Source organism: Podarcis vaucheri, assembly GCF_965113315.1.
Source record: "Podarcis vaucheri genome assembly, chromosome: 7".
NCBI lineage: Eukaryota > Metazoa > Chordata > Lepidosauria > Squamata > Lacertidae > Podarcis > Podarcis vaucheri.
Window position 1 is genome coordinate 41,405,298 of NC_138765.1, and position 26,916 is coordinate 41,432,213.

The following is a 26,916-nucleotide window of genomic DNA, read 5'->3' on the forward strand; positions in this document are numbered from 1 at the left end:
TGAAAACAAGCTCCTCACAGGAAGGGAAATGTCACTGCTGCTGCTGCTTCCAACACATCCAAGGTGTGGAACGCCCTCCTGTCCCCTGCCCCTCCTAGAATCATCAGGCAGCCAGGACCTTTGGCATTGGTCTGGCTGTCACTGGATAGATTGTCAAGAGGGATTAACTAGCATTGTTCAACAGTCCATACTGTTCTGTAGAACAGAAAGTGACCCAGCCCAACTGAAAATGGGTATATTCTGGCCTCTAGAGATGTGATTTCTCTATTATCACCTTACTCTCCAAGGAGCCTAGGGTGGTATACATGGTTCTCACCCTCATTTAATCCCCACAATAACTATTTGAGGTAGGTTAGACTGAGAGACTGTGAGTGGCCCAAGGCCACTCAGTGAGTTTCATGGCCAAGTGGGGAGACCTGCTCTCTCCCAGGTCCTAGTCTGACACTTTTAACCACTATGCCATACTAACTCTCTATGCCTGCCTATTCTCTTGCCTGTTCCTTGCCTGCCTTCCATGCTGCCCTCCCAGCCTGCCACCCTCATCAACTTGCCTGCTGCTCACTGGCTGTGGCACCTCCGTCCCAACCCTGCTCTTGAACCTGCCAGAATTTGCCCCTTCTGCTCTTCCACATGCTCTCCCTTCTCTGCTGCTGCCCAGTGTTGGCCATGGATGCTGAACAATCATTCTTGCAGAGAAAGGGAGTTGGGTGGAGCCAGTCAGTCAGTGACTGTCAAATCCCCCTCCACTTCTTGACCGGTTGCTTGTTCTGCCCCCTCCCCTCTTTTCTCAGGGGGTGCTTGTGTTTGAGTTCCAACCAATGAGGCCTGGAGAAGTTACTGGGCGCCTGTCCCTCTACAGCAATGAGCTGGGCTCCTTCCAGTACGACTTGATCCTGAAAGCCACCCCAGCCCGGCCAGAGAAAGCCCTCTCCCTCTGCGCCATGCTGGGCAGCAGCCAGATCGTCTTCGCCAAGTTTGTCAACTACACCCGTCAGAAGACAGAGTACACAACCAAGGTGATTCCTGTTGCTGTGATGCCACTTCTGGTCCAAGTTGACAGACACAGAGCTTTCACCCACAGTAGCCTTTGCTTATAGGCAAATCAACTTTCCCATCATCCTGCTCCACTAGCTTATGATACTGCCACACCTTTGTGGCATTGTAGCTCTTGCTACAGGCCCTGCAGAAGCAAAGTGCTTCCTCCCACCCCATCTTGACCACAGTGCCAACAAGCTTCTCTTCCCAACTAGCTGGAAAGCATGTGAACATCCCTCTGGAGCTGCTTTCTGCTGAGTCAGTCCTGTTAACATCTGCTTTTGCAGGCAGAGAAAGGTATTTCCCAGCCTGGGACTGAAGCAGGGACCATGTGCTTACTTTATGATGTTTATACTCTGCCTTCCTCCAAGCAGCTCAAGGTAGCATACACGGTTCTTTCCCATCCCATCACAACAATCCTACTTGTGAGAGGTAGCGACAGTAGCTGAGTGGGGATTCCCACGTCTCTTTGACTCTTTGCAAAGCATTTGCTCTGCTGTCCTGAGCTGTGACCCTCCTGTTACGTGCGCCACCCACTCCCAGCAGACAATGGCAGGGATGGGGAAGGGCTGTTAAATGTATCTGGACTTTGGCTATGATGCAGCTGAAATCTGTGCTAGCTGGTTGTGGGTCCCTCTCCCTGCTCAATAGGTTTAACCCAGGCTGACCTGAGCAGTCAAATGGTTGTTTATGTGTGTGACTGGGGTGAGGTGAGGAGTTCTCCATGAGGAAACGTTGACTTTTCTTTGCAGAAGATGCAAGGAGTTCTATGAGTCTCCCCTTTGCTGCCAGGCAAATGAAAATTGCAGAGGAAGTGGAAAAAGTTTGAGGCAGCACGAAGGCAAGGGTGGATGTGACAATGCAATGCAGTGCAAATTTGCAACTGAGAAAGCAAGAGGCCTCCTCACTCCATTTGAATATACCTTTTGGGTTCTGACAAATATTGCATCCTCCAGGATATTGTAAATAAAAATAGCTGCTGCCAGGCTCCAGATTGTTTCCTTCTGTGCCCAAGTTGGGATTTTTCTCACAAGGAAGGATTCTGGGTAAAAGGAGATCTGCCTTACGATGCCTGTGTGAGAGGCTGCCAGGGTGAAATGCCTGTAGGTGCATGGGACCTACCCCCGCCTCTATGCCTCTCTCCCCTCTCCAGTGAGACTCCTTGTTTTCAGAACAAACCAGTACAATGGGTTGTGCTCTTCTGTCTGGGGTTGGTGGCTGATTGCTTCATTGCTCCAAAGGACAAAGGCATTGCAGGAGGAGTTTTGCCAGGGAGAGGAAGCAGTAACTGAGCCTGAGCACAACAATAATGCAACCCAGTTTGTTTGTTCTGTTTTACTGGAGTTTGTTCTGACCCTCTGGACAAGATGTGAGTCAGTAAGAAATGTTACGTTTGTCTGCTCTGTGGTACAACTGCAGCCACCAGACTAACCAGACCGTGATTTCTCTTTCCAGCTTGACTGCCCTGACTTCCACGTGGACAAAGTCATCAATGCACCTGCAGGATCTCTAGGAGGCACTGAGGTCAGCGTGGAAGTAATCTTTGAGCCTTGCCAGTTGGGTGAATGCAAGGGAACACTTGTCCTTTCCTCAACCATAGGAGGCGACTATGTCATCCCACTCAGTGGCACATCAATCCCTCCTAAACCACAGGGGCCCATTCAGATCAGGGCTGGCACCAGCACAGCCATTCCCTTTAAGAATGTCTTCCTGCATCCCATGGCTTTCTCCTACATTGTGGAGAATTCTGCCTTCACTGTGAAGGCCACTGAGACTATTAAGGCTAAGAAATCATCTACCATCCTAGTTTCCTTTGAAGGGAACCCAAGTGGCACGAAAGCCGCTGTCACCAGCAAGCTGGTTGTCTCTTGTCCTCGTGCAGCTGGGCTGGGCTCAGGAGTTTCCTGGGTTTATTATCTAAAGGGTATCACACCTGAGAAATGAAACTGTGGAGAGTCACTGTGTTGTCTTGTTTCATTTAAGCATTGCCATAAGGAGGGAGAGAGAGCTAGACAATCAGTGCATGTCTTGCTTTTTGGTATTTGAGCCCCTGTGTCAAGCATCTTCCTTGCTTTTCTTAGGAGAAGGGAAAGTTGGCAATGCCTCTGTACCTTTTGGAAGGAGAGGGGAGGAAAGCCCTCTGTGATTGTCCTTGCGGCAAGCACGGAGGACAGCAGGGTGTGTTATACAGGGCTTCCACATGCAAGATTTCTGTCAGAACAAACCAAGTGTCTCCTTGTGTAAGGAGGGCAGCACACATCACACTAGGAATGTCCTTCTTCCCTTAATATTCCTCCAGTGTTCAATCTGCTGAATAAGTTAATGCAGCAGCATAAAACATCACCTGGAAATGTGCAAAATGAGCTTCCGCCTTATATTCATGATAAGAATGTCTTGTTACATAAGATTTTATTTTGGAATAAAGGTTATTAAACAAAACAAGAAACTGCTTGAAAGTTTGTCAGGACAAGGCTGCGGGCAGGATTCTGGGATGTGGTTGGGAGAGAACCAGACCGAAAGCTTAATGTCTGCTCAGGTTGCCTGGAAACAGTTAGATGATTTGGATGGCAATAATCAGCTGTCAGTTACCTCCATGGTAGAAAGTGGGAGAGGCAGAACAACCATGACCTGTGACATCAGGGTTGTGCATAATTCCACATACCTGTCTGTAGACTCAGTTGTGCAAATGTGCAGGTTAGGCTGAGAGGGACAGCTGGCATCCTGAGAATCTGTTTCTGGAACTTCTGGCTGCAGAGAAACATATAAGGGCATGGGCAAAATATCCAGTGAAATATTTGACTCCAGAGGGATAACAGGACTTCTTTTGGTGATAGTGATGGAGACCAGGGCTTTCTTGCTTATGACCCAGATGCTTTCCCACAAGGTGCTATTTGCTAGCATGCCCCTCTTCAGAACTGTCTGTGAAAAAGTTAGGTATGCCCTGCCCTCCCCCAGTGTTGGCTCTGACAACATAAAAGGGCCAAATAGAGAAAAGTGAAACATTTCCGCAAGTGGCTGATTCCTAATTAAGCAGCACAATCTCTGCCACTGCTCACAATTGTCCTAGTGTCAGGCTTTCTTTTAAATAAAGAGGTAGAAGAGGCTGTGCTGCCAGTCTTTCAAATGAAACTTAGGGACATGGGAGATAAGTATGGTTTTGACTGTTTCTCGCTCAAGATGCCATCATTTGAGTTCCTTCAAATTGAAACGCTTTACAGCAGGGGTGGCTAATGTGGGCACTTTCCAGAAGTTGTTGGGACTCCCAAGTCTCTTCAGCTGGATGGTTGCAGGTTCGCCACCCCTCCTTTACAGCAATGCTCTGCAACAGAGGGTTGGGGCAGCGGCATTATTTGCCAGATGGTAAAAAAAAAATTAATTAAAGGGGTCCCCAAATGTCTGTTTGGACGAAAGGTGGGATTCGAGTGTCAAACTGTTGAAGGCAATTACTTTATACAGTAGAGTGAGGAAAATGCTGGGTCTACGAGACCCGCTGACATGAATGAAGGCGACTAACTTAAGCCATCCGTATCAGTGGGTCTATGAGCAGCACTGAGTTGGAGGCAGCCCAGAAAGGTAGGAAAGTGATTTATACCAGGTCAGGCCACCTGCGAGAGCTGCTGGCCCTTGGAGCTGGGCGATGCCGCTCCACCGCCCGAGAGGGGCGTCTGCCGATCCAAATGAGGCGTCGCTCGAAGGCGCTGGGCGAGAAGCCCCACCAAGCCTCCCCGAGCTTCAAGGTGGACTGCGCCGCCCTGACTGCGCCTTGATCGCTGGCGACACGCAGGAGCCGGTTCGAGGACCGCATGAACGAAGAAAAGCGGCTCGGGAGAATTTGTCACGTGAGACCGCCGGGAAGGGGGGGGAGCAGGAAGCACCTGATATCTCACGTGACTGAACCAAGATGGCCGCCGCCTGGTAGCCGGAGAGAGAGGCGGGGAAGCGCCTCCTCCGCTACAGCAGCGCCAGTGCCTCCTTCCCGCCCACCTGCTCTTGCGCTCGGGAGCCGCTCGTCCCTTTCTCGCCTCCTTCCTTCCTTCCTTCCTTCCTTCCTTGAGGCCGGGGCAAGGCGGAACGACCGGCGCGATGAACCCGGAGAAGGACTTCTCTCCGCTGACGCCGAGCATCGTGCGGGCCTTGAACGACAAACTCTACGAGAAGCGGAAGGTGGCGGCGCTGGAAATCGAGAAGTGAGCGAGGGGAACGGGCTGCCTTCCATTCACACTCTTGGGCCGCTGAGGGGGCCCTTCTCGCACCGCACTGGCAGCAGCAGCCGCATTAGTAGTGCCCGGCAGGGTCTTTCCCCGCCCTGCCTTGAGGTGCCATTGGCGGGGCTTCAGCCTCTGAGCCAAAGCCCTTTCCTCAGCGCCCGCCTCCCCTTGCTGAAGGGCTGGCCCGTTGGCTGCTCCTGCTCATCCTGTCACCGAAGGGCCTCTTCTTTCTCTTGGAGCAGGCCTGAGCGGGGGCGGGAGTGCTGGTTTAGAGCGGGATCTACAAACAGCAGCTCTGAGGAAGTTGCCTCTCTTCTCTCACTCCTGTATTTCTCCGCTCTCACCACATACCAGGCATAGAGATAAAGCCCTGAAATAGGTGACACAGAGGCAGGCTGCTGTTCGTATGGTGGAGGGGCCTTATCCAGCCACAGAGAAGACCAAGCTTTTCTCCCTGCACGCACCTTGCAAAACTACTTGTCAGCTTGAGTGGGCAAAACTGGGCAAGGTGGACCAGTTTTCTGGCTCCATTTCATTTGTTCATAGATGATTCATTTGTGGGCATACAGGGTTGCTAATGGCCACCTAAATTAAAAGAAATATATTTCTCATGTTAAACTGGAGCCAGACATGGACCTGGTGAGACAGGATACAGCCTTCTTGTTCTCCTGTTTTTAGGCTGGTGCGTGAATTTGTGGCTCAGAACAGCACAGCTCAGATCAAGCATGTGATTCAGATTCTTTCTCAGGAGTTTGCACTTTCCCAGCACCCACATAGTCGAAAAGGGGGGCTTATTGGCCTGGCAGCCTGCTCCATTGCTCTTGGGAAGGTAGGTGGTATTGCTGTTTCTTTGACCCCATAGGAGAACATGAGCCCTTGTCCTCTGTTAGAAGAGAGAGGCTGTCTGTTCTAACCTCACATTTGTTCCAGAGGAGGAAGACATTCTGTGATGGGTGACTTTGGAAATCTAAAAAATGGATTCCAAATTAGTTACAAAATTATTTATCACAATCTCCAAAAATAAGCTTTATGAATAATTAAGCTCTAATGCTGATTTAGTGCAACGTTAATAAATATCTCCTAGTAACATCTTCATTTATAGGGAAGCATTTAGTCAAGCTGTGTGCTGCTTCCAGCTGCCTTTGACCAATTTCCTGCCATTTTCCCTGGCAAAATTTGGGCTTATTCACACATTATTTGGCTAATAAGGAACTCCAAGTTTTGAGCCACCTTTTGTTTATTTTGGCATTGTCGGAAGGGAACAGGTTCCCTTCCCTCCCATCAGCGGCCAGAAAAGGCAAGGGAGATGGGACTTCTTGTTAGCAGAGTGACAGCTCTTCCTACATTCCTGAAAAGAGGCTGAATTCTGGCCCATCTCCTCTCACTGTTTAAAATGGACTTTCTTGCCTTTGCTGCATAGTAAGGAGCTTTTGCTCTAGGTTTGGGGTGCCCATATTTTTTGGCTTTGAGGACACATTTGGAAACTTAAGAAACTGTTGTGGGACCAACAAATGTTCATTTCACAGAAGAATCCCCCCCTTGCCCCCAATCCACATCCCAAAGACCAACACCAACCCAAAACAGGCACAAAACAAAACAAAACAGGAAACACCCCCCACAACAACTCGCTCCCATCTCATTTTTAAAAAATGGACAAGGGATGGAGACTTTAGCACCTGTGTGCCTGAGGAATCTGTGTTGCCCACAAGCATGATGTTGGTGACTCCAGCTGTAGTCAGTGCCTGGGCATTCTGTTCTTAGCCAGGTTTGCTGGCCCTATTCTAAGCCCCCACCCCCACCCCGGTGCACTTGCAAGAAAGCAGGGGCTCCACTTTGGTGTAGCCACTGCTTAAGTCCATGGCTCCGCGCCCCCTCTTATCCTTGTGTTTTGATTTGCAGGACTCTGGTCTGTACTTGAAGGAGCTCATTGAGCCTGTGCTGACATGCTTCAATGATGCTGACAGCCGCTTGCGGTACTACGCCTGTGAGGCCCTATACAACATCGTGAAGGTGGCCAGAGGCTCTGTCCTCCCCCACTTCAAAGTGCTGTTTGATGGCTTGAGCAAGGTAATGGGTTTTCTTGACAGGCCAAGAATGTCTCACACATGTAAGAGTTACAGATAGGTAGCCGTGTTGGTCTGCCATAGTCAAAATAAAAAAATTCCTTCCAGTAGCACCTTAAAGACCAACTAAGTTAGTTCTTGGTATACCAAGAACTAACTTAGTTGGTCTTTAAGGTGCTACTGGAAGGAATTTTTTTATTTTCACACATGTAAGGTCTTTGATGTCCTGTATATTCCTGCTCTGGGGCTCTTTGGAGGTGTGGGTGCTGATTCTGGACAACTGGGGCTGAGAGATGGCACTGAGGATTTCCATAAGCATCCCCTAGAGGAAAATGTTCCTCCTACATTGATGCCTTCACTCCAGTTCATCCCCCTAATACTAACATGGCTGCAGAAGAGCTCTGGGAACCTGTCAGAGAGTCTGGTCCAGGGGTCCATGAATGTGCTTTCCAGATCGCTCATGGCAACCATAGCTCGGATGGTGGTGTGCACCTGTGGGTGGGGCTTGCCTCTGGCTTTGCACACTTTCTGGGCATTTCTGGAGCTCAGTTTATTGTCAGACAGGAGGTGGTGTCCCTGTCCGATTGCTGGGAGTCAATAGCCAACAGAAAATAGTTGTCTCTTGGTCAAGTCACTACTAGTGTCTTATGTACATGGCTCAGCCACACCACATACTCTCTCTGTTTTTCCTAGCTTGCTGCAGATCCAGACCCAAATGTCAAAAGTGGATCTGAACTCCTGGACCGGCTTCTGAAGGTACAGTTCTTCCTGCTGACAGCAGCTCATGATGTGCCGGGGATCGGTTACAGATGGAGGGATGCATATTTCCAGCATTTGTCTTGGGGTGTTGAATAAGGCAAAGAACCTAGGAATTTGCTTGGCTGATTTCAGGTATCAAATTGTGGTATTTGTGATCTCATGTAGAATCCACTATCCTGGTTTTCAAGTTTTAAATATAGAAAGGTGCTAAAAAAGTGAGAATGTTCTTCTGGGTGTGATACAAGTGATGAGTAATATGAAAGGTAATTTTGCAGAAAGTGGTGAGTTTGGGTGTTTGCCAGAGTCCCAGGCCAGGAGAGAGACCATGTTCCCAGCAGCCCTGCCATTCATGCTTTATATGAGGCACCTGAGAAGGCTGGAGACTGTGTTGGAACTAAGTAGCACTGGAATGTGGACCCAACTCCCACAGACAAACGCTTCTGTTAATTTTTCTAAGGGAATCAGAAATTTATGGGAGTTTGAAAGATGGGAAACTGAAACCAGGTTCATAAAGCAAACTGAGCATGCATAATGCACCTCTGGCTGGATGCTCTAGCTACTGGCACTGGATCCTAGATTGCTAAGAAACAAGCCATCTTGTTCTAGAGGCAAGGCAGATGCTGCTGACCAGCCTTCTTCTTTAGAGATCAAAGGTCACCTTCCTTGTTCCCACTGTCCTCTGAGATTGGTTGTTCCCTGAAGAGCAAGCAGAATTACACGAAAGCGAGTTTCCTCTTCCAGAAGAAACAGAATATCTGAGTTCCCTAGGAAAGGGGAAGAAAAAGCTATACAGTAAAACCTCTGAAGCAGCTTTGGCCTTTGCCTGGGCACCCGGCTGATCCACCAGAGGACTTCTCAAGCACTCCAGAGAACAAAGAGCAGATATTTAAAATGGTGTGAGGCTTTGGTCATCTAGGACAAGGGAAACAAACAGGGTTTTAAAAAAATAAAAGATTGTGAAGATTTGGTTCTTCACAACCTCTATAGAAAACGGACAGGGTGTGATTGTTCTCTGAAAAAAGGCATAGAGTCTAAAAAACTAGAAAATGAAAGAGGAACCAGCTCTTCCACAGAATCCCTGTTGGTCATAATACCAAACATGAAAACTAATTTAGCACGGAGGGCATTGCCCTCATGACCAGAACTCTGAGGATCAACTGGAAGTGGAGAAAAGTGGGGGGAGAGTGTTGTAATGAGCATGATTTCAACCACATTCACATCAACAGAATAAAAACATATTTGGAACACAGTAAATTACCTGAAGTTCTAGGTTTACGAAGCCGCTGTGCCTTAGAAGGGTTCTGGTCATGGAGCCTCCGAGAGTGCAGCAACCAGGAACTTAATGCTGGTTTTAATAATTAACCCCCAGGACCTGTGCCCCTGATACAAGTGTTGTTGACTGATCAAGAACACAACGTTACCAAGTGTGTTTGTGTGCATATGGATTCCTCTTTTGAAACCAGATGGGACTATGTTTAATATAGTTGGCAATGTTTCACTTTTGTATACATATGGTGGCTGGAGATTTGCCAACTAAGTTAACTGTAGTTGCATTTGGTTTCAAAAATGGATTTTTTTCAATAAGAAGGAAATTAGTTCAAAAGGAAAATTAAGGACATTAAATCTCTGCAGAATGCTTGGATATGGGGGGTGTTCAGGGATCATCCTCTTACAAATGCTGAGGTCATACATTCACACAGGAATATAAAGGCAAGTGTTGGCTATCATGATGTGTTCAACAAGCATATGAATCAGATTGTAGGACAGCATCAGCCAGAACCCACATCTCTGTTAGGAAAAGACTGGACAGCAGCCCTTAAAGCACCACAATGTTGTCCGGAACATCTGGAAGACTCCTGGCTGGTGAAGGCTGAGCTTATGCATGGCTGGAAGGCTCTCTTTCCTTTCTAGAGTGGTAGAGGTCCTGGACTTTATGTAGGGTTCAAGCAGTGATGGGAAGGGAGTCAAGGCTCATTCTCATGCTCATTGGCTCTGACTTTCTAGGACATTGTGACCGAGAGCAACAACTTTGATCTGGTGAGCTTCATTCCACTGCTGCGTGAGAGAATCTATTCCAACAACCAGTATGCTCGACAGTTTATCATTTCCTGGGTAAGTGTTTTTGGTCTGATGCTGGGATTTGTTTCTCTGGCATTTCAAGTGAGCAGTGTGTTTTATAACTGTCAGCTCAGTGTTTTCTGATACTTTGGAATGGATGGTGGTATAAACAGCAGCATGGGGGTGCTTATTACCTGCTTGGGAAGCAGCTGGAGCTGCTGTGTATATTGTTGCTCTTGGTGGTTCTTTTAGAAACTGCTGGTAACAGGTGATGCATAGTTCCTTTGTGGAAAGGCCTTTCTTGTTTCTCCTTGGCATTGTTTGCAGTTTGTCACCAGTAACTGCTGACTTCCTGATACCTTCTTTCCAAGCCCTGTTGCAGGTTTAGCAGAAGGGAGTCCCTTGCTCTGACCACCTGTGTGCCCTGGTTGCATGAAAAGGGCCTTTGAGAGACTTTCTACAGGTGTGGAATTCCTTACCAGTGAAGACTTGCTGGTGCTGAAGGCACCAGCTCTCTTCTATGTGAGGTGCCTCTTAGTGGCCTAAAATGACCTTTCAGAGTGGGAAAGGCAGATTTCCACCTTGTCAGTCTCAAATACTTTGGGGAGCATATTTTAACCTTGAGCTGGCTAAAAATTTAAATGATTAGTGAGGCAAATCTTCCATGTATCTCAAAGACTTTTGGGGTCTTGTTTCTTTTGAGTGAATGTACATAATGGGGAGATCTGCTATTAAACAAATGAAGCTTAAGCTGCAATGCCCTTAATCCTGGAGGGGCCACAAAAGTGAATTCAGTCCACACTGCTTAAAATGTTTAGTTCTAGCAGTAAGGTAAGGTAAAGGGCCACTGGACAGTTAAGTCCAGTCAAAGGCGACTATGGGGTGCAGCACTCATCTCACTTTTCAGGCCAAGGGAGCCAGCATTTGTCCACAGACAGCTTACTGGGTCATGTGGCCAGCATGACTAAACCACTTCTGGCACAACAGAGAATACTGTGATGAAAGCCAGAGCTCATAGAAATGCCATTTACCTTCCCACCGCAGCGGTACCTATTTATCTACTTGCACTGATGTGCTTCAAACTGCTAGGTTGGCAGAAGCTGGGACAAAGCAACAGGAGCTCACCCTGTTGCGCTGATTCAAACCACCAACCACAGCACCACCCGCATCCCTAGCTCCTAGTAGACCCAATTTGAGTTGAGCTTTATTGTATATATTTCAACAATCCTGAGAGTCAGTAGCACAGATGTGAATGTGTGGGGATCTGTCATGGGAACAACCCCATTGAAGAAGATAACAGTGGCTACCTAGACCTTGTTTCTGGTTGCAAGGAGCTCCCATGACAGCTCAATCTTCAGGGCCCCCAAAATGTAGGTCCGCCACTGGCACATAATCTAATTTTCCAGAACACCCCATCTCCTTTAGAAACTCACTTGCTAAAGGCCAGGCTGGGCTGGCTGAAGGCTGCCCCTGAAATGATGTTACCCCCACTCTCTGTCCCCTTCCTCCTCTCCCATTATGCAAGCTGCTCTAGGACCCAAAAAGCACCACTTGACATCTTGTGGCAAATCCGGTCTAGGTCTAAAGAGACACATGCTACTTCTTGCCACTGCGCTTCTGTATCACCTTCCTTTTGTTTGTCTTTTCCCCTTGAGTTAGATCTTGGTTCTGGAGTCAGTTCCAGATATCAACCTTCTGGATTACCTGCCAGAGATTCTAGATGGCCTCTTCCAGATCCTGGGTGATAACAGCAAGGAGATACGTAAAATGTGAGTGCAGAGCTGGATCTGGGGATAACTGCTTGGCTGTTGATACGCAGGCTTTGCCCCCCTGTTTCCAGGGCAGTGCTCCATAAGTTGCATCACCACTTCCTTCAACTTCGACCCAGTTGACACTCTTAAACAGGAAGCAGCAGCTTTGGGTGTGAAGAGGGGGCTGTTGCCTTGTGTGTCCTGCTCAAGAGCTTCCCACAGGGACATCTTCTCGGCCACATGAAGAATAGGATGCTGGATGAGATGGGCCCATCTTGGTGTGATCCAGCTTCAGGGCTCTATGTTCAAGTGTCTTGGTAGAAACCAAAGTTTCTAGGCTGGAACCTGTGCTGGATGCCCAGCAAGCAGAGTCTGTCTGTGTGTCCTCTGTCTGGGTGAGGAGAATGAGTGAACAGAAAGGGGCCTCTGCTTCCCTTTCCACCCTTTCATGTTATTTCCCCTATAGCAGAAGACCTATCTCTGAAACCCCTGCTTTCCCCCCCTTGCACACAGGTGTGAAGTAGCCCTTGGTGAATTTCTGAAAGAGATCAAGAAGAACCCTTCCAGTGTCAAGTTTGCTGAGATGGCCAACATCTTGGTGATTCACTGCCAGGCTTCTGGTAAGTTATTTGTATTTCCAGCCCACCCTTCACCGTATAATCCTCATGTGTGTTCCAGAACCATCACAACTGAAACAAGTATTATTAAAATGAAACCAAAAGACAAAGCATAGGAGCAGAACAGAAGCAGCACTGTTCAGCAGTGATGGAGAGAAGAGGAGGGAAGGCTTCCTGGGGAAAGAGAGGCACCTCACCCACCCCTTTCCAGGCATCCTGCTAAACCACCTTTTTGTTTCCTGATCACTTTGACTGCAGATGACCTAATCCAGTTGACTGCCATGTGCTGGATGCGCGAATTCATCCAGCTGGCTGGCCGGGTGATGCTGCCATATTCCTCAGGGATCCTGACAGCTGTCCTGCCGTGCCTGTCCTATGACGACCGGAAGAAGAGTATCCTTGCAGCAGAGGCTGTTGCCTCCCTCCTCCTCCTCCTCCTCCCACCCCTTCCTTCACAAATGTCCGTCAGCATCTGGCAGAAAGGAGGGAGGAGGGTCAGGCTAAGTCAACAGCCCTGGTTTATGCCATTGGAGGATTTTGCTGCTGCTGCTTCCTTGTGAGCCTGTGGATCATGAAAAGGACTGGGGGCAGCTCCATAAGCAGCTCTGCTTTCTGTGCTTTCCTTGACATCAGAGCAGGCCCACAATTGCTTTTCCTGGGATGCTTAAGCAAAGGACTGGCTTCAGTAGGAGAGCCATTTTCATGTGGACACCTCCTTTGTGGGTATCTTTACTGAAAGATGTAGCATCGCTTGGGCTGGGCCATGAGAAGGAATCAAGCATACTTCAGTATTCCTTTTGGCCCATGTGCTGTATTGTTCTCTAAACATTTGCCAAATCTGATATCTGATGCAACCTTTGCCAGCCTAAAAATTAAAAGGTTTTGTCTTGAAAACCAATCAACCTGAAACCAGTTTTCTAGCACTTAAAGGCTATGGAACTCACTCCGACAAGAAATAGTGATAGCCACCAACTTGGATGGCTTTAAAAGAAGACCAGACAAATTCATGGAGTAGGCTCTCAGTGCCTACAAGCCACGATGGCAATGTTCTTCCTCCACTGTCAGGGCCAGTGTGCCTGTGAATACAAGCTGCTAGGAATCTCAAGTAGGGAAAGATGCTCTTGTGCTCAGGTTCTGCTTGTGGGGTTCCCAGTGAGGCATCTTATTGGCCCCTTTTGGCTTGGTCCAGCACCCCCTCCCCCTCCCTCTCCCCTGTCTGTGGTTCTAGTGCCTATGGGCCCCTGTGAAAGATCTTGAGGCTAGACTCTTGCCATAGGGCCTGTTCTGTATGAGCCTACTACAATGGTGATTGGGAGCATGACTTGGGAATGAATGTTCCTTACATCCCTGGGGTGCAGGCATCAAAGAGGTGGCCAATGTGTGCAACCAGAGCCTCATGAAGCTGGTTATTCCGGAAGATGATGAGGTTGATGAGACCAAGCAGCCCACAACAGCCCCCCAGATAATGGAGGGTGATCAGGATGAATCTCTGTCCAAGCAGGAGGTGACCTCCGGCGGTAAGTCCATTCCCCCCCAAAGCAAACTGTCTTTCTGTCTGGCTTTTTGTGCATATACGTATCCCTGCTCTCATGACCTGGACTTTGGTATATTGCAATATGTTTTCTGTTGGGCTGGAGAGAAGGGGTTACCTGAGAAAAGTACAAGGCTAGGGGAGCGGCGTGATAATGTGCTAAACAAGTGGAGATAGGACAGTACTAGTTTCTCACCATGGAAAGACTGGGAAAAGGTGAGCCAATCAAGACATTGTGTTCCAAGGCTACCCAATCACTCCATAGTGGGAAAATTGTATCTCCAGTCACTTAGCCTGTCTTATATTGGCTGGGTTTTAAAAGGTGGTGTTCTCAAGTAGTTCTGTGTGTAAGAAAAGGGTGGAGGATGGTGTCCTCGAGAGAGAAGCAAACAACAACTGTTGATCAGGTTCCCGGTGAGGGGAGGCTCAGTTGGAAATGAAGCCAGGTCTTCAACAGAGGCATTTTGGCAGTTGCTCAGCTGCACCATGGACCTCAGCAATGAGGCTGCTTGGTTTTCATCATCCCGAATGTTATCTACAGACCTGACTACCTCACCGTCTTGATGCTTTCAGAACATTCTTACCTGGGGCCACATCACTATTTTGTTTGGGGAGCAGTCCTTGCAAGTGCCAGCCCTTTGTGTTCCTCTGACAGTGTTGTGGCGTGTTCAAGCTAACTGACACCTGTCTCCCTGCAGGCTGCCTGGATGCCTCCGGCGATTCCAATTTCAGCAACACCAGTGTCTTTATACCAGCCAGGTAAAAAACAACTGCCTCTTGTTAATGAAACTGGGGGATCCTCTGTAGCATTTTACAGATGGGGAGATTCTGCTGTGCATTCCTATGCTTGGATCTTGCGCTGGACTGGATAGTGCCATTGAGTTGCTGCAAACCATGGTTTACAGAGGGCTTTGGTGGCAGAGGATGCTGCTTAGAAGGAATTCAGAGCAGCTGGTGAACTATGAGGCACCTCTCAATGATGTGAGGTTCTTTCCTGCTAGTAACTGGGGGGGGACATTCAGATGAAGCGAGCATATTTCTGCATGCATTCCCCCCACAATGAGGTGATGTGGGTCAAAGCACACCTGTGCTTGGGATAGTAAACCTCTTTCTTCTAACCCACAAACTAGCTTACAAACCCAAACGCTGTTTAGACTTGAATTCTGTAAATAGCTATGAAACTTGCTTTTGGCTGTCTCTAGGGGCAGCATTTGAGTTTGTGCAAAACATCTGATTTCAAATGGCAGCAGAAGCTGGTGAGTGGCAGGTGTTCTGCTTTTGGGCACTCAGCAGTTTTGCAGGATCCCTTCCGGGCATTTGGGACGGGCATTGTCCAGTGGGCAGAAAGAGCAAAGCAGCTGAATCCTGTGGGATAAAAACTTTGCTGAAGCAGAGGAGGTGATAATTGAGTGGCATTTGCCTAGACAGTTAGCTTGTCTTCACTCCATAAAATGAACAGGCCATGACAGTCTGTTTGTGTATTTAAAGGACGCATGGAACCTGAGTGTGGCCCTCTCAGCAGCCTTGGGTTTCTTGTATACCTGGAAGCTTGCATATCTGCAAGGTTGCTGGGGCTGATGGGAGTTGTTGTCCAAAACACATGGAGGGCACCAGGTTGGCAAAGGCTGTGCTGCAGCATGCATAATTCTGCAGCTCCTCAAGTCTCCCTTCTCCTTCCCTAGTCATCTTAGTTTTGCAGTTTGCCTTGCAGGGAAAGTTCTCAACCCAACCTCCCCCCACCACATACTTTTAGTCACTCCTTTTCCAGCTCTCAGGTGCCCTTTTTTAGATGAGGCAACAACCAGAACTGTATGTATTCATTTTTAAAGAAATGTTATGTTGCAATAAAACAGTCTAGACCAGGAGATGGCAGAGCAGCACAAAGGCCAAGCCTTGGGAATGGAACTCATGGTTGGAATGCCTGGGAGAGTAAAACTTTTCTTTCCTCGGTGCTGACAGGATATTGAGCGTAGGTGCCAGGGCAAGGCATTGGCACTGTGACGGACCTTTCTCCTGGTGATTACTTGCTGCTTTGGGGGAATGGGGGCACTCACAATTCCTCCCTGAGGGTGACCTTGGGGCACAAGTAGGCTTTTGTGGGGAAAGTGATCCATACACAACGTTCTGTTGGTGCATTGTATTCCACGTACAGGTTTATAGGAAGTAATTATAGATTTGACTTTTAACAATAACAGCACCCCAAAACTTTTAACTGCAATAGTAAGAAATGATAGTTGATCAATATGCTGAGAATGGCCAGGAGGAAGGAAAAATTCTTGGAGAAGGAGCAATGAAAATGAGGAGTCAAAAGTGGATGTGGTGATTTGGAGGCAAGCAGTCAACACAGTTAGCTGTGGCCTCACAGATAAGGGGCTGCATAAGAGGTGGAGAAAGAGAATTGCCTTAGAGCACTGGAGGCCTGATGCTGGATCTTACCACCCAGGCCACCTCTTTCCCACAGTGGCCCATCAGACACCTCAGTGAGGACCCCACAAGCAGCAGCAGCAGCTTCTTCTTCCTTGGCGATCACTCCTAGCCAAGTAAGATTGTCTTCCATAAACACGGTTTTAACAATGAGTCCATAAGTGACTGTGGAGGTGAATTCTGCATCCATACATCCTTCCAAAGTGGGGACATAGGTTTCTGGGGAGGAGTTGATCATGGTGATGGTTTGCCAAGTGTGCCTTCCTCTTAGCATGTTTCTCCCTTTCATCCTGAGTTTGAGTGTTTTCAAAGCCCATGACACCTTTGGTAAAGGCTGTTCTTCAATTGGAGCACTCGCAGCCAAGTGTTTCCCACAAACAGGACATGGGAGGCCATGTCTCCCTCCTGTCCCTTTTGTTGCCCAGTGACTGGCACTTGGAAGCATCTTCCACCTCTCATCCTGGAGGCTTTGTGACCAGGAAATGAGGCGAGCTCAAGAGCTGCTTTTCTGCAGCGCTGTTGCAGGGCACTGGGTCCCATGCAGCCCCCAGTAAAATTAAGATGCAGAGTCAGCAGTACCTGGTGGGCTTGCTCCCTGTGTCTTCTGGAATATTGAAATGAGATTGCATAATACCCCCTGTGACTTTTTAAAAATATTTTAAAAATTATTTTATAGATGTAATATAAACCTGCTTTTTTCCTCTGTTCCATGCATGCCTCCTAATACCTCCTAAAAGGGGCAGCATGCATTCCTTCCAGCCATTCTCTGTATGGAACTGAATTGGTTGCTAACTGTGAGGCTGCCAATTTTCTTCCCTTCCTTCCAAATCTGCTTGGAAGGGAGACGTGATCTGCCCTTGGGAGTAGCAGGAGCCTTTGTACTTCCTTGGAATTGGAGTAATATATTGACATCCCACTGTTCTTCCGTTGTGGAGCTCAAGACTATGCACATGGCGCTTCCAAGTGGTCTGCACATCCGTGCACTGACAAGACGCAAACCTGTGTGGCTACATCACGTGCCCCCGGGACCAAATCAATAAGCACAAGCTATTATTAGTAACAAAACAAATCACAGAAGGGGGTTTGCAGCATGCAGGGCAACACCAGGAGCAGGGAGGAAATAAGTTACATCCTCTTGGTTACGTGTGCATCTTTCATAATGGGATGGAATGTCAATATGTTGCTTTCCTTCTTCCGAAAGCCAAAGAGAATAATTTTTTTCAGCAACATGCAGCCACACAGATCCATGAGATGGTACTCAGTCAACAGCAGTTGCTTTAGTTGCCACAGATTTTTAAGGGTTTGTTCTTAAGCATACAAAATGGAATGGTGGAAGCAAAATGGAAAAAAAGTATTCAATCTACAGACAAAGGATGGGAGCAGTTGCTGGAAAATAGCTGCCAGCATTACTGGAATAGAGAATGACTTTGCTTTCATTCAGCTGGCAGCTTAGGAAAGCAAGCAAAGGAGCAATATTTTAGTGATTTATGGGAGATAAACTTTGTCTCTTTGCAAGATGAAAGCTGTATATATGGGAAGTGTTTGTTGAGGTGAAATGATGAACCAAGGAGCCTGTTGCATTGTGATTTTCTGTGTGCTGTTTTTATATGGACTCAATATAGGCAGCTAAGTATTGAGAAGAAGTCATTCAGCAAATGCCATTGACAATAGGGAAACCAAATGGTACAAGTTGCCCTGAGGTTATTTATGTTGAAGGGCAGTATAGGAATTCATTGAGTGAATGAATGAAACCATGTTCCTGCCTGATCTTAACTTCTGTCTCCTTTTACCTTTAGCACTGAGAGAATCCAGGTGACCCTGAACCTCGATGGAATTGTCCAAGTATTGGACTGTCACCTTCACGATTCAACCATTGGGATGATGACACGGATAGCAGTCCTGAAGTGGCTGTATCACTTGTACATCAAGACGCCTCGCAAGGCAAGTCTGCTCATTGATCAGATCAGGCCTGCAGCATGGCCATTGGCCCACATTAGAGTTTCTTTTCCTCCTGACTCTTCCTTGAAGAGCAGCTAAGATGCTATTCTTAAAGCTTTGGAAAGCAAGCTTGCCTCTTAAGAATATAGTGGTACCTTGGTTCTCAAACTGAAGTCTGTTCCAAAACCAAAACGTTCCAAAACCGAGGCATGCTTTCCCATAGAAAGTAATGCAAAATGGATTCATCTGTTCCAGACTTTTAAAAACAACCCCTAAAACAGTAATTTAACATGAATTTTTTTATCTAATGAGACCATTGATCCTTAAGATGAAAGAAATAATCAATGTACTGTACAATAAAATAAAATAAATAAGACAGTATTGTAGATGATAAAAATTAAAATTAAATTTTTTTCGTACCTGCACTGATGATAGTCATTCTTTGGATAGGGGCTTTTATCCATTTCTGCAGTCATACAATCAATCCATCTTAAAACGAAGAACAAGCCATAGTCACAAAAACGAAAAAGCCACACAAACAAAAACGCAAAAAATAGCAAAAACAAAAGCACCAAATATAAGCTCCAAATATCACCTCGGAACACTGCAATCGGAAATGGAAGGCTTTGATTACAATGGGGGGGGGGTGCAAATTAGCAGTGCAACAGTGAAAATGGAAGCTCAGGACCACATTCGGCTACTAAAGCAAAGTTCGCAAACCGGAACACTGACTTCTGGGTTTGCAGCGTTCAAGTTCCAAGTTGTTTGGGGACTAAGCTGTTCGAAAACTGAGGTACCACTGTACAGCATTGCACTCAGGATACATGTGCTTTTTCAGCCCAGAAGGAACTAATTTTTTTTATTAAGTGAGGCACAGTTGTTGAGTCAGAGAAATTTGGGAGCTTGAAACATTCAATTGCAGAAGTTTTCTTCCTTTTCTCCTCCAGCTTTTCTGCCCCCCCCTTTTTGGTGCTGATTGGCTTGGTAATAAAGCTGCTTGTAATGGATGGAAGCCTAAATTGTTCTTGCTTTACATAGAGTCTGCTGAAAGTGCTACGGTTATGAGTGCTCTGGCTCAGTTTGCATGTAATGCTAAGCCAAGCCATGCTTCAGTGTGAACACACAGGCTTCCCGAGAGGAGATCACAGCTGCTTTTCTCTCCCTCCGTGCTGCTGCGCTGCCCTGACCTAAGCTGTGGTTTGGCATGGAAAGTGCTCTGAACCTGGGACCTGTCCCACTGCAGACAAACCATGAGCTGTAAATCAAGAAAAACCTTGGCTGCATGGTTTGTCTCCTCTCTGCGTGTTCATGTTAAAACACAGTTTGGCTGAGTGTTACGTGCAAACTAGTTCAATATATCAAAAAGCAATCGAATACTTTTCAAAGGAAGAAGCCCTTCCTCTAGTTGGTGACTCTGGCCTCAGCTGCAGAGTTTGTTTGGTAAGCTTGCGGGAAAGGAGGGCATCTTTCCAGCACAAGGACTGGGATGCTCTTAAACCTGGAGGCAGCCTTTGCTGTTGTGGTGGCAGCCTCTGGCAGAGCACCAGACACAGTGACTTCTGTGACTGTTTTGGACTTCTTTTCCCTTTCAGATGTTCCGGCATACAGACAGCCTGTTTCCCATCTTGTTAAAGACATTATCTGATGAGTCTGACGAGGTGAGCATAAATCCTGCACTGGAAACATTTACCTCCATTTATTTTATTTGTGTTTTTTAAAACAACAACAACAACCTGTGTACTGAGAGAGTAAAAGTGGCTAGTAGGTTACTCAGACGACAGGTGAAAAGTTCATCAAATTCACTGTCTCCTGAGCACTGATGCTCTTGGGCAGCCCTATTTAGCGGGTTAGGTTGTAAACAGAGTGAAGCACTGTCAAACCACCCACATGTTAAGAGGTGATTGAAAGAAGTGGCTTTCAGAGTTTCCCTTCCTCAGTCGCATATTCTCAGCGTGGAACTTCAGATGGTGCTGCCCTTGGAGGCCATGGCAGTTTGAGCTGTTGAATAATGGAAGCAATTGTACTAGTCGCATTTGCCTGGAAGCTGAGAGGCTGCTGTCTCTGGTGAAGCTTCTAATTTGATTCTGCCTCATGACTCGGAGGGGATGGTTCTCAGGAATGTCCTCCTGCGATCGCCTAGAATAAAAATCCATGGCAAGTTCAGCTTCACTTTCACAAGAAGGGAGCGGCCTGCTGAAGTATTCCCACTTGGTGGATCTTGCGCCAGGATGAGACCCTTTCTATCATCTGGCTTTGACTTCTCTGCTACTTTCTTTGTTGCAAAGAGGCTGGGATATTGTTGGCATACTGAAGATTATATGAAGTTGGATACACTTCGCTGCTGAGGCCCTGCACGCAGGTCCTTAGTAAGCGATCATTGTGGTCCAGGGCATCCTTTGTTAGAAGTTAGTGCCATGTGTCCTTGTCCGCAAGTTGGGAAGTACATGCATCTTGGAGTCACATACCATGATCCAAATTACACTGAAAGGAATGAGCAACCAGATAGCAGATCAAAGTTTGGAAATACGCTGTTTATTACAAATAGAGGCCGTTATTATTTACATAGTATTTGGTTTGGACTGGCAACCTGGAAGTTAAATCTAGGACACAGTACAAATGTGAGGGATCTAATAGCAAATATGGACAGTAAAGATTTGCTGGAGCCAGGTAGACAGGTGTGGAGTTGAATTGCCTTAGAGGGGGAAGAAGGATGCAAACACGCATCTCTGCAAAGCAGCATCAGTACCTGTGTGAGAGAAAAACTGAAGCTCAGATATAACCTATTCCCAGATGGGGAGCGATTCTTCTTTGGCTAGGTAGGTGGGTTGCAGTTAATCAGGAGATTGTCTTGGCACTTGGACCCCTGGAGTTACTTAAGCTGCCTGAACATCTGGCTCTTCATCGGTAATATGTATTGCTGCCAACAAACAACCAGAAAAAGGTAGTTTGGGAGACTGGTGGTAGGCTGAACCCCTGTAAGTTTTCTTGAGCTCTGTATCGCATCTGTATTGCTGTGAAAGGTGTCTGTGTTTTGTGCCTCTCCTGGAGCCCTCCCTAAGCAGATTTAAAAAGACAGGAGGGAGGAAAGGCAAGGAGAAAGGGGGGCAATGCTAACAAGGAGTGGAACAACTGAGGTTGCCCAAAAGCCAGCCTTGATCAGACAAAGATGGAATGGGCTTGAATTGAATTGAATGGGCTTGAATAGACCACTAACATTTAGAAGTAGAATTCTTTTTCTGGCTACTCCAGGAAGGGTTTCCCCCTGCAACAGAGGGGAACTGGAGTGCTAGTTGGATCTGAGCTTTCCCACTGGGCGTGTTGAGAGCCAAAATGCATGATGCTCAAGAAGGGGTTCCAGCTGCATACTGGAGGTATGGAGGTACATGTTTTGCATGGAGGAGCCAAACTTTGATGGATGCTAATGGGTTTTCGGGTACCTAGGATGTGTTTGTCAGGGAGTTGCAGTGCCTTGGGCATGAGGTGTTCTCCAATAGGGCTCTGAGTAAGCCAGATCAAGATGTACCTTGGGTGGATTGATCAGATTAGAGGTTGGGAAGAAAAGAAGGCCTTTACCATTTCCCAGGATCAGCACTATGATCCTTGACTGGCAAGAGTCCCACCGGTTGGTTGGTTGGTTGGTTGGTTGATGCAAGGGCACACTGTGTCTTACTTGCCCAGCAAGCCAGAGATTTCAGAGTCAAGATGTCTGGGAGCATCCTTGAGACCACTGTGAGGCTAAGCTCCTTGCCCACAATGTAGGATCCCATGGGAACAGCCAGCCCATGGCCCTGGTGCCACTGGGTGAGTGGAAGGAAGGAAGGAAGGAAGGAAGGAAGGAAGGAAGGAAGGAAGGAAGGAAGGAGAGTGCTTGTTTGGGGGGGGCGCTCACTGACACCTTTGGCAGGGAAGAGACTGGCATTTGCTCAGGGTACGGAGACATCCATGTGGTTGTCCTGAAACCATTTAGGATGGTGGGGAGACAAATTGCAAATGCTTCTGAAGATCTTCATGCTCTCCCCCACATTCCTGTGCCCCCCTCTGCTGCAGGGCTTTCCTGAGGGAGGGGCTTTCCTGCACTCCCTTTCCTCGCTCCGTTATCGCCCAGAGCTGCAAGCCCTCTTGCCCCAGCCTTTCCTGCGGAATGGGCTTTTTCACACTGAGTCCCATGGGGCTTTTCTCCATGTGATGCAGATCCCAAGTACAATGAAGCTTAACAAAAGCTTGTGCCAAAGTGAATGGCTGCCTTTATCCGTTTATGCTTTTATTTGTGCTTGGTTGGATTTCGGCCCGCAGTTCCCCCGGTTTCCCAGCTCCCAGCTTGCCAAGGCTGAAATTTGGGACTTTGGTGTGTTACAAAGAACAAGGAGGGTGAGCTTGACGTGACCTCGGATGTGCTTCCTTCCCCTTGTTCTCGCTGTAGTCCTGGAGTCACTGTTTCATTTGCAGGCCAGCGGATTTGCAGGCGAATGTGGCAGCCTCCAGGGACAATGTGGGTGTGGGAGAGCACTTTTAGGGACTGGGCAGCCCTGGGGTGAGGCAGGCAACTTATTCAGATGTGCGAGCTGGTGCCATGGGAGAGGCAAGCTCCTCTGCTACCCCTCCTTTTAGTTTGTGTACACTCTAGACTCAGGGAAAACATTCGGGTAGTCAGAGGTTATGAATTGGACTTTAGAAAATATCGAATGAATAAAAGGTGCACGTTGGGTCATCAAAATTCCTAACCTCTCCTATGTGGTCTGAACTGGAGGGGACTAATCGGGAAGATCTTGGGGTTGTGATGGATGGCTCATTGAGAATGGTGTTGGCGCATCTGGGCATATCCCATTTTGTTTCAGTGGGGCTTGCATGGGATAAATTCCCCAGTGGATGGTGGCTTCTAATGATGGCTGCTGCTGCTGCTGCTTTGGGGCCTTGCCAGCATTTGTGTTAAGCCACAATAGCTTAAATAAGTGTGGGGAGAAGGGAGGGACTTTCCTGCTTTCGGGCAATGTCAGTTCCAGATTGAACAGAAGCCGGATGGGGACTGTGAAATTTTCTGGTTCAGAGACCAAGGGGCAAAGTTCACCATCCCTTTCCCCCACTGAAAAGGGGGCTAGTTAAGTTGTCACTGGAAGATTGATTGGTTTCTCTTGGAAATGGGGAAGAGGGCTCAAGCTTAGTCTTCACATTGCACTCTTTTTTTTTTTTGGTGAGGGTCTGCCAAATAGGGGAGATCTTGTTCTTGACCAGGTTTCTTCTTTCTCTGATGGTTGAACAAAAAGAAAATTAAGTAGAGGGGCCCTTTGAGGCGACAGAGAGAGAGAGAGCTTGCTGCCTGCCCTTGCAGAAGGGGAGTTGCGTTCAGGGCCCAGGCCGCCTTCCTATGAGTCCCAGTGGGGCTGAGCGGCTTGGGGTCTTAGATTTCCCTACAGTTGGGAGCATCAAGTGTTCTGTTAGGCACTGGCCACTAGGGGGCCTCAGAGTCTGCAGCAGCCTCTTCATTTTCTCTTGCCTGGTCCCCTGCTATTCAGAAACCTGTGCGGAAGAGCTTCTGGTAGCACGGTACTATTTGCACTTGGCAGGTTGTGTTCCACTGGTTCATCCATCAGCTCAGGGGCAGTTGATCTGAACATTAAGCTGGAGGACATTCTTCGATCTGTGTTTGTCACCTAGATGCCCAGGTGACTTCTGTGGCCAGGATGGCCTTGCCACTATGGCCCATGCATTGCTAACCTCGGGACTTGATCGCTGTAACACACATTGTGTGGGGCTGCCTTGTAGCTGCTCTGGAAGCTGCAACTAGTGCAGAATAATAATAATAATTTTATTATTTCTACTTGCCCATCCGGCTGGGTTGCCCAGAATGAGGCGGCAAAGCTGCTCACAGGAGCAGATTTACTGGCAGCATGTTACTCGGTCCTGAGAGAGCTGCGCTGGTTGCCAATTCAGGGTTCTTGTGTTAGCCGTAAACAACCTGGACCAAAAGTAACTCAAGGACTTGCCTGGTCTGTTGCTCTCCACTTCCATCACTGAGATCCTGTAATGGGGTGTTTCTGGTGGGCTTGGCTGGCTTGTGGAACTCACTGCCAATAGAGGGCTCGGCAAAAACAATCCCTGCCCTCTTGTAGTCATCTTCTGAAAACTGTGTTATTTAGACAGGCTTTTGAAACTTGAATTCTTTTTTTCTCTAGCCAGTATTTATTGATTCTGTTGATGTTTCTGTTGATTTTATTGCCATGTTTTTGTGTGTCTATAAATACTTAAACAAATCGACATGCTAGGAGTTGGGGAACTGAGCCACGTGGCATCGGATTGGGGCAGCAGCAGCACCACCTTTTCCTGTTCTTTCTGGAGGAGGATCTGGAGCTCCCCCCACTGGCTTTCCTGTGGTTGGGGCTAACTCACAAGTTGCATCATCACCCTGCCTATCCCAAGTATAAGGAGGCCTCTATCCTTTGAGATACTGCCCTCTGCGGATGGTAGGAAGTGAGGGGGAAGCAGCAGCAGCAGCTCCTTTTTCGTGAAGGGAAGATGCTTCTCAGTTGCTGTCGAATGTGTCACGTCTGCCTGAGCGCTGGAGGTCTGCCAGAGGCCAGCTTCATTTCCTTTAGCTCCAGTTATCTTTGCCAGCTCTGCTCCCTTGACCGTGCGCCTCTTCAGAAGGCAGCAGAGAGGCGAGGGAAGCAAGGCAGAGAGCTCAGGGTGACTCCTTTGGTAACCAGAAACCTGCCCACCAGTGGTGGCGGTGGGACGAGTGGATGGGATGTGACAGCAGTGTCAGGCAGATGTTTCTGCTCAGGATGCTGACTTTTGGACTTGTATATGTGTGTGTGTGTGTGTGTGTGTGTGTGAGAGAGAGAGAGAGAGCGCGCGCCCTTTGTTGGTGAGCAGCAGAGGATAGCTTTGCACAAAAGTAGGTTCCAAGAGGAAGCAAGAGCACCAATGAATAGTGCTAAATAATTGCTGTGTGTAGATTCTGTGTGAAATGGTGTTCCTGGGATCTCAGGAGGCTAATATCAAGCCGTGAGATTCTCTTTTCGATGTTGTGGCAAAGTTATCTCCTCAATAAGGCATTCCCACTGCCCCCGCATAAGCTATGTGCACGTACTGCAAAGCTGCCTTCATTTTATGGAAAGAAGTGACCCATTTATGCAATGCTCGTAATGCACCTGTATCGTGTAGCTCTGATGCTAGGGGTGCGGAAGGACCAGGGCAGGCACAGGGTGCTGAAGCCCTGGAGGCTACAGGAATTCTGGCTCAAAGTCCAGACCCAACATTGCCCCCTTTTGCAGCAGTGGGTATGAGAGGTTTTCAGGGAGCCGATTCCAACACGCGGCACCAGTTCCTGCACTGGTGATCCTGGGACAGATATGCAATTCCCCACAGACCACTTTCCAGCCTTGGTGGCATTTTGTGTTACCATCCTTAAAGAGGCAGCAGGATGCACTCCCGAGGTGCTGAGGCCTGGCACTCTTGAGTATTCGAGTCTTGGGAGGAGGAGTGTGTGTTGTGTGCTTTCATGCACTGCCTCTTCAGCAAGACTGGGGCAGCTTGCACATGAGCCAGTGGAGCGAACATCAGATTGGTTCAACTGGAACATGAGGCACATTAACTTGACCTAGATCTGGTTAGCAGAGGAAGTCTCATAGACATGCATTGGGGGAAGGCAGTAGCAGCAGCAGCAGCAACAGCAGCAGCAGGATTTTCATTACTAGAAAACGCCTCCTTGAAATGCTTTTGCTCTCCACTCAGCAAAGCTAGTGTCATGTGGAAGGCTGAGCTGTGTTTTTTCCACTTTCCGTCACTCTCAGCCATTCCGCAGTGGTAGTAAACATATTAGATGCAAAATCCCAAAACCTCCTAGCAGTGCTGTTTCCTAATCGTTGTGGTTATGGACAAATACATGAAAACATGTCAAAAAAGCTCAGCTTTATACTGTGATACACATGCATTCTTTGCCATTCCCAATAAGGCTGTTGCTCCTTCCACCCTCCCCCTTTGGTGTGTCTCTGCTCTCATCTTTTCCATAAGGCACATCTGACCAGATCCAGTATCTGAGAAGAAATAAAAACAGATTTCCAGATTACGTAGAACTTGGGCAAAAGCTGCAGCGACCTGTGCAAACCAGATTAATATTTGAACGGATGCATGCTATTATTTCCCCCCACCTTCGGAGAATAGGAGCATCTCTCGCTGCCGGTTTTATCTAGGGCTTTTCTTTCTTTGAGCCTAAATCCTAAAAAAGTAATCTCACCTTCCCATTTTTAAAAATAATCTCTGCCAGCTGATCTGGTGGCTCTTAATGCTGGGGGCGGGTGGCTGTGCTTCTGGGCTGCACCCCTTCCCCCACCAGGAAGCCCCCCTCCACGCTCTGCCTTGTCCATGGGGGAGGGGAAGGGCCTCTGTGGCCTCAGCCCTTTCATGTCCAATAATGGGAGCTTAAAGAGCTGCTGCCTCGGCTGCTTCTGCTTCTGCTGCTCTCAGATGATGGGACCCAGCTGATGCGCCTTTCTGGCACCTGGCCTGTTGCCGTGGCAACGTTAGGCATTTGTG

The 26,916-nt window shown here is 47.9% G+C and overlaps 2 protein-coding genes and 1 long non-coding RNA gene across 7 annotated transcripts in view; 2 read left to right on the forward strand and 1 right to left on the reverse strand.

The window, feature by feature from the left end:
- Positions 1-3,425, forward strand: part of HYDIN (HYDIN axonemal central pair apparatus protein) — a 138,071-nt gene extending 134,646 nt beyond the window's left edge. For all 4 annotated transcript variants that reach the window (XM_082232582.1, XM_082232585.1, XM_082232583.1 and 1 more), the window contains 2 exons: positions 792-1,016; positions 2,491-3,425. In XM_082232582.1, the coding sequence (XP_082088708.1) occupies positions 792-1,016; positions 2,491-2,979 (714 nt within the window). In that variant the 3' untranslated portion in view covers positions 2,980-3,425. The remainder of the gene's footprint in view (positions 1-791; positions 1,017-2,490) is intronic.
- A 4-nt stretch (positions 3,426-3,429) lies between these two features.
- On the reverse strand, positions 3,430-4,754 carry LOC309537691. The gene is made up of 2 exons (XR_014221972.1): positions 4,628-4,754; positions 3,430-3,783 (listed from the first exon to the last, which is right to left on the reverse strand). It is a non-coding gene; the product is annotated as an uncharacterized lncRNA (long non-coding RNA).
- Positions 4,755-4,823: 69 nt separating this feature from the next.
- The window catches only part of VAC14 (VAC14 component of PIKFYVE complex), a 70,669-nt gene continuing 48,576 nt past the window's right edge, over positions 4,824-26,916 (forward strand). Inside the window, exons 1-12 of one of the 2 annotated variants that reach the window (XM_082232592.1) lie at positions 4,972-5,222; positions 5,922-6,072; positions 7,143-7,310; positions 8,000-8,062; positions 10,070-10,177; positions 11,783-11,892; positions 12,388-12,494; positions 12,750-12,884; positions 13,850-14,008; positions 14,721-14,781; positions 18,243-18,387; positions 19,977-20,042. In XM_082232592.1, the coding sequence (XP_082088718.1) occupies positions 5,119-5,222; positions 5,922-6,072; positions 7,143-7,310; positions 8,000-8,062; positions 10,070-10,177; positions 11,783-11,892; positions 12,388-12,494; positions 12,750-12,884; positions 13,850-14,008; positions 14,721-14,781; positions 18,243-18,387; positions 19,977-20,042 (1,377 nt within the window). In that variant the 5' untranslated portion in view covers positions 4,972-5,118. Of the gene's footprint in view, positions 5,223-5,921; positions 6,073-7,142; positions 7,311-7,999; positions 8,063-10,069; positions 10,178-11,782; positions 11,893-12,387; positions 12,495-12,749; positions 12,885-13,849; positions 14,009-14,720; positions 14,782-18,242; positions 18,388-19,976; positions 20,043-26,916 lie in introns of both variants that reach the window. The other variant, XM_082232591.1, reaches the window with a different exon arrangement.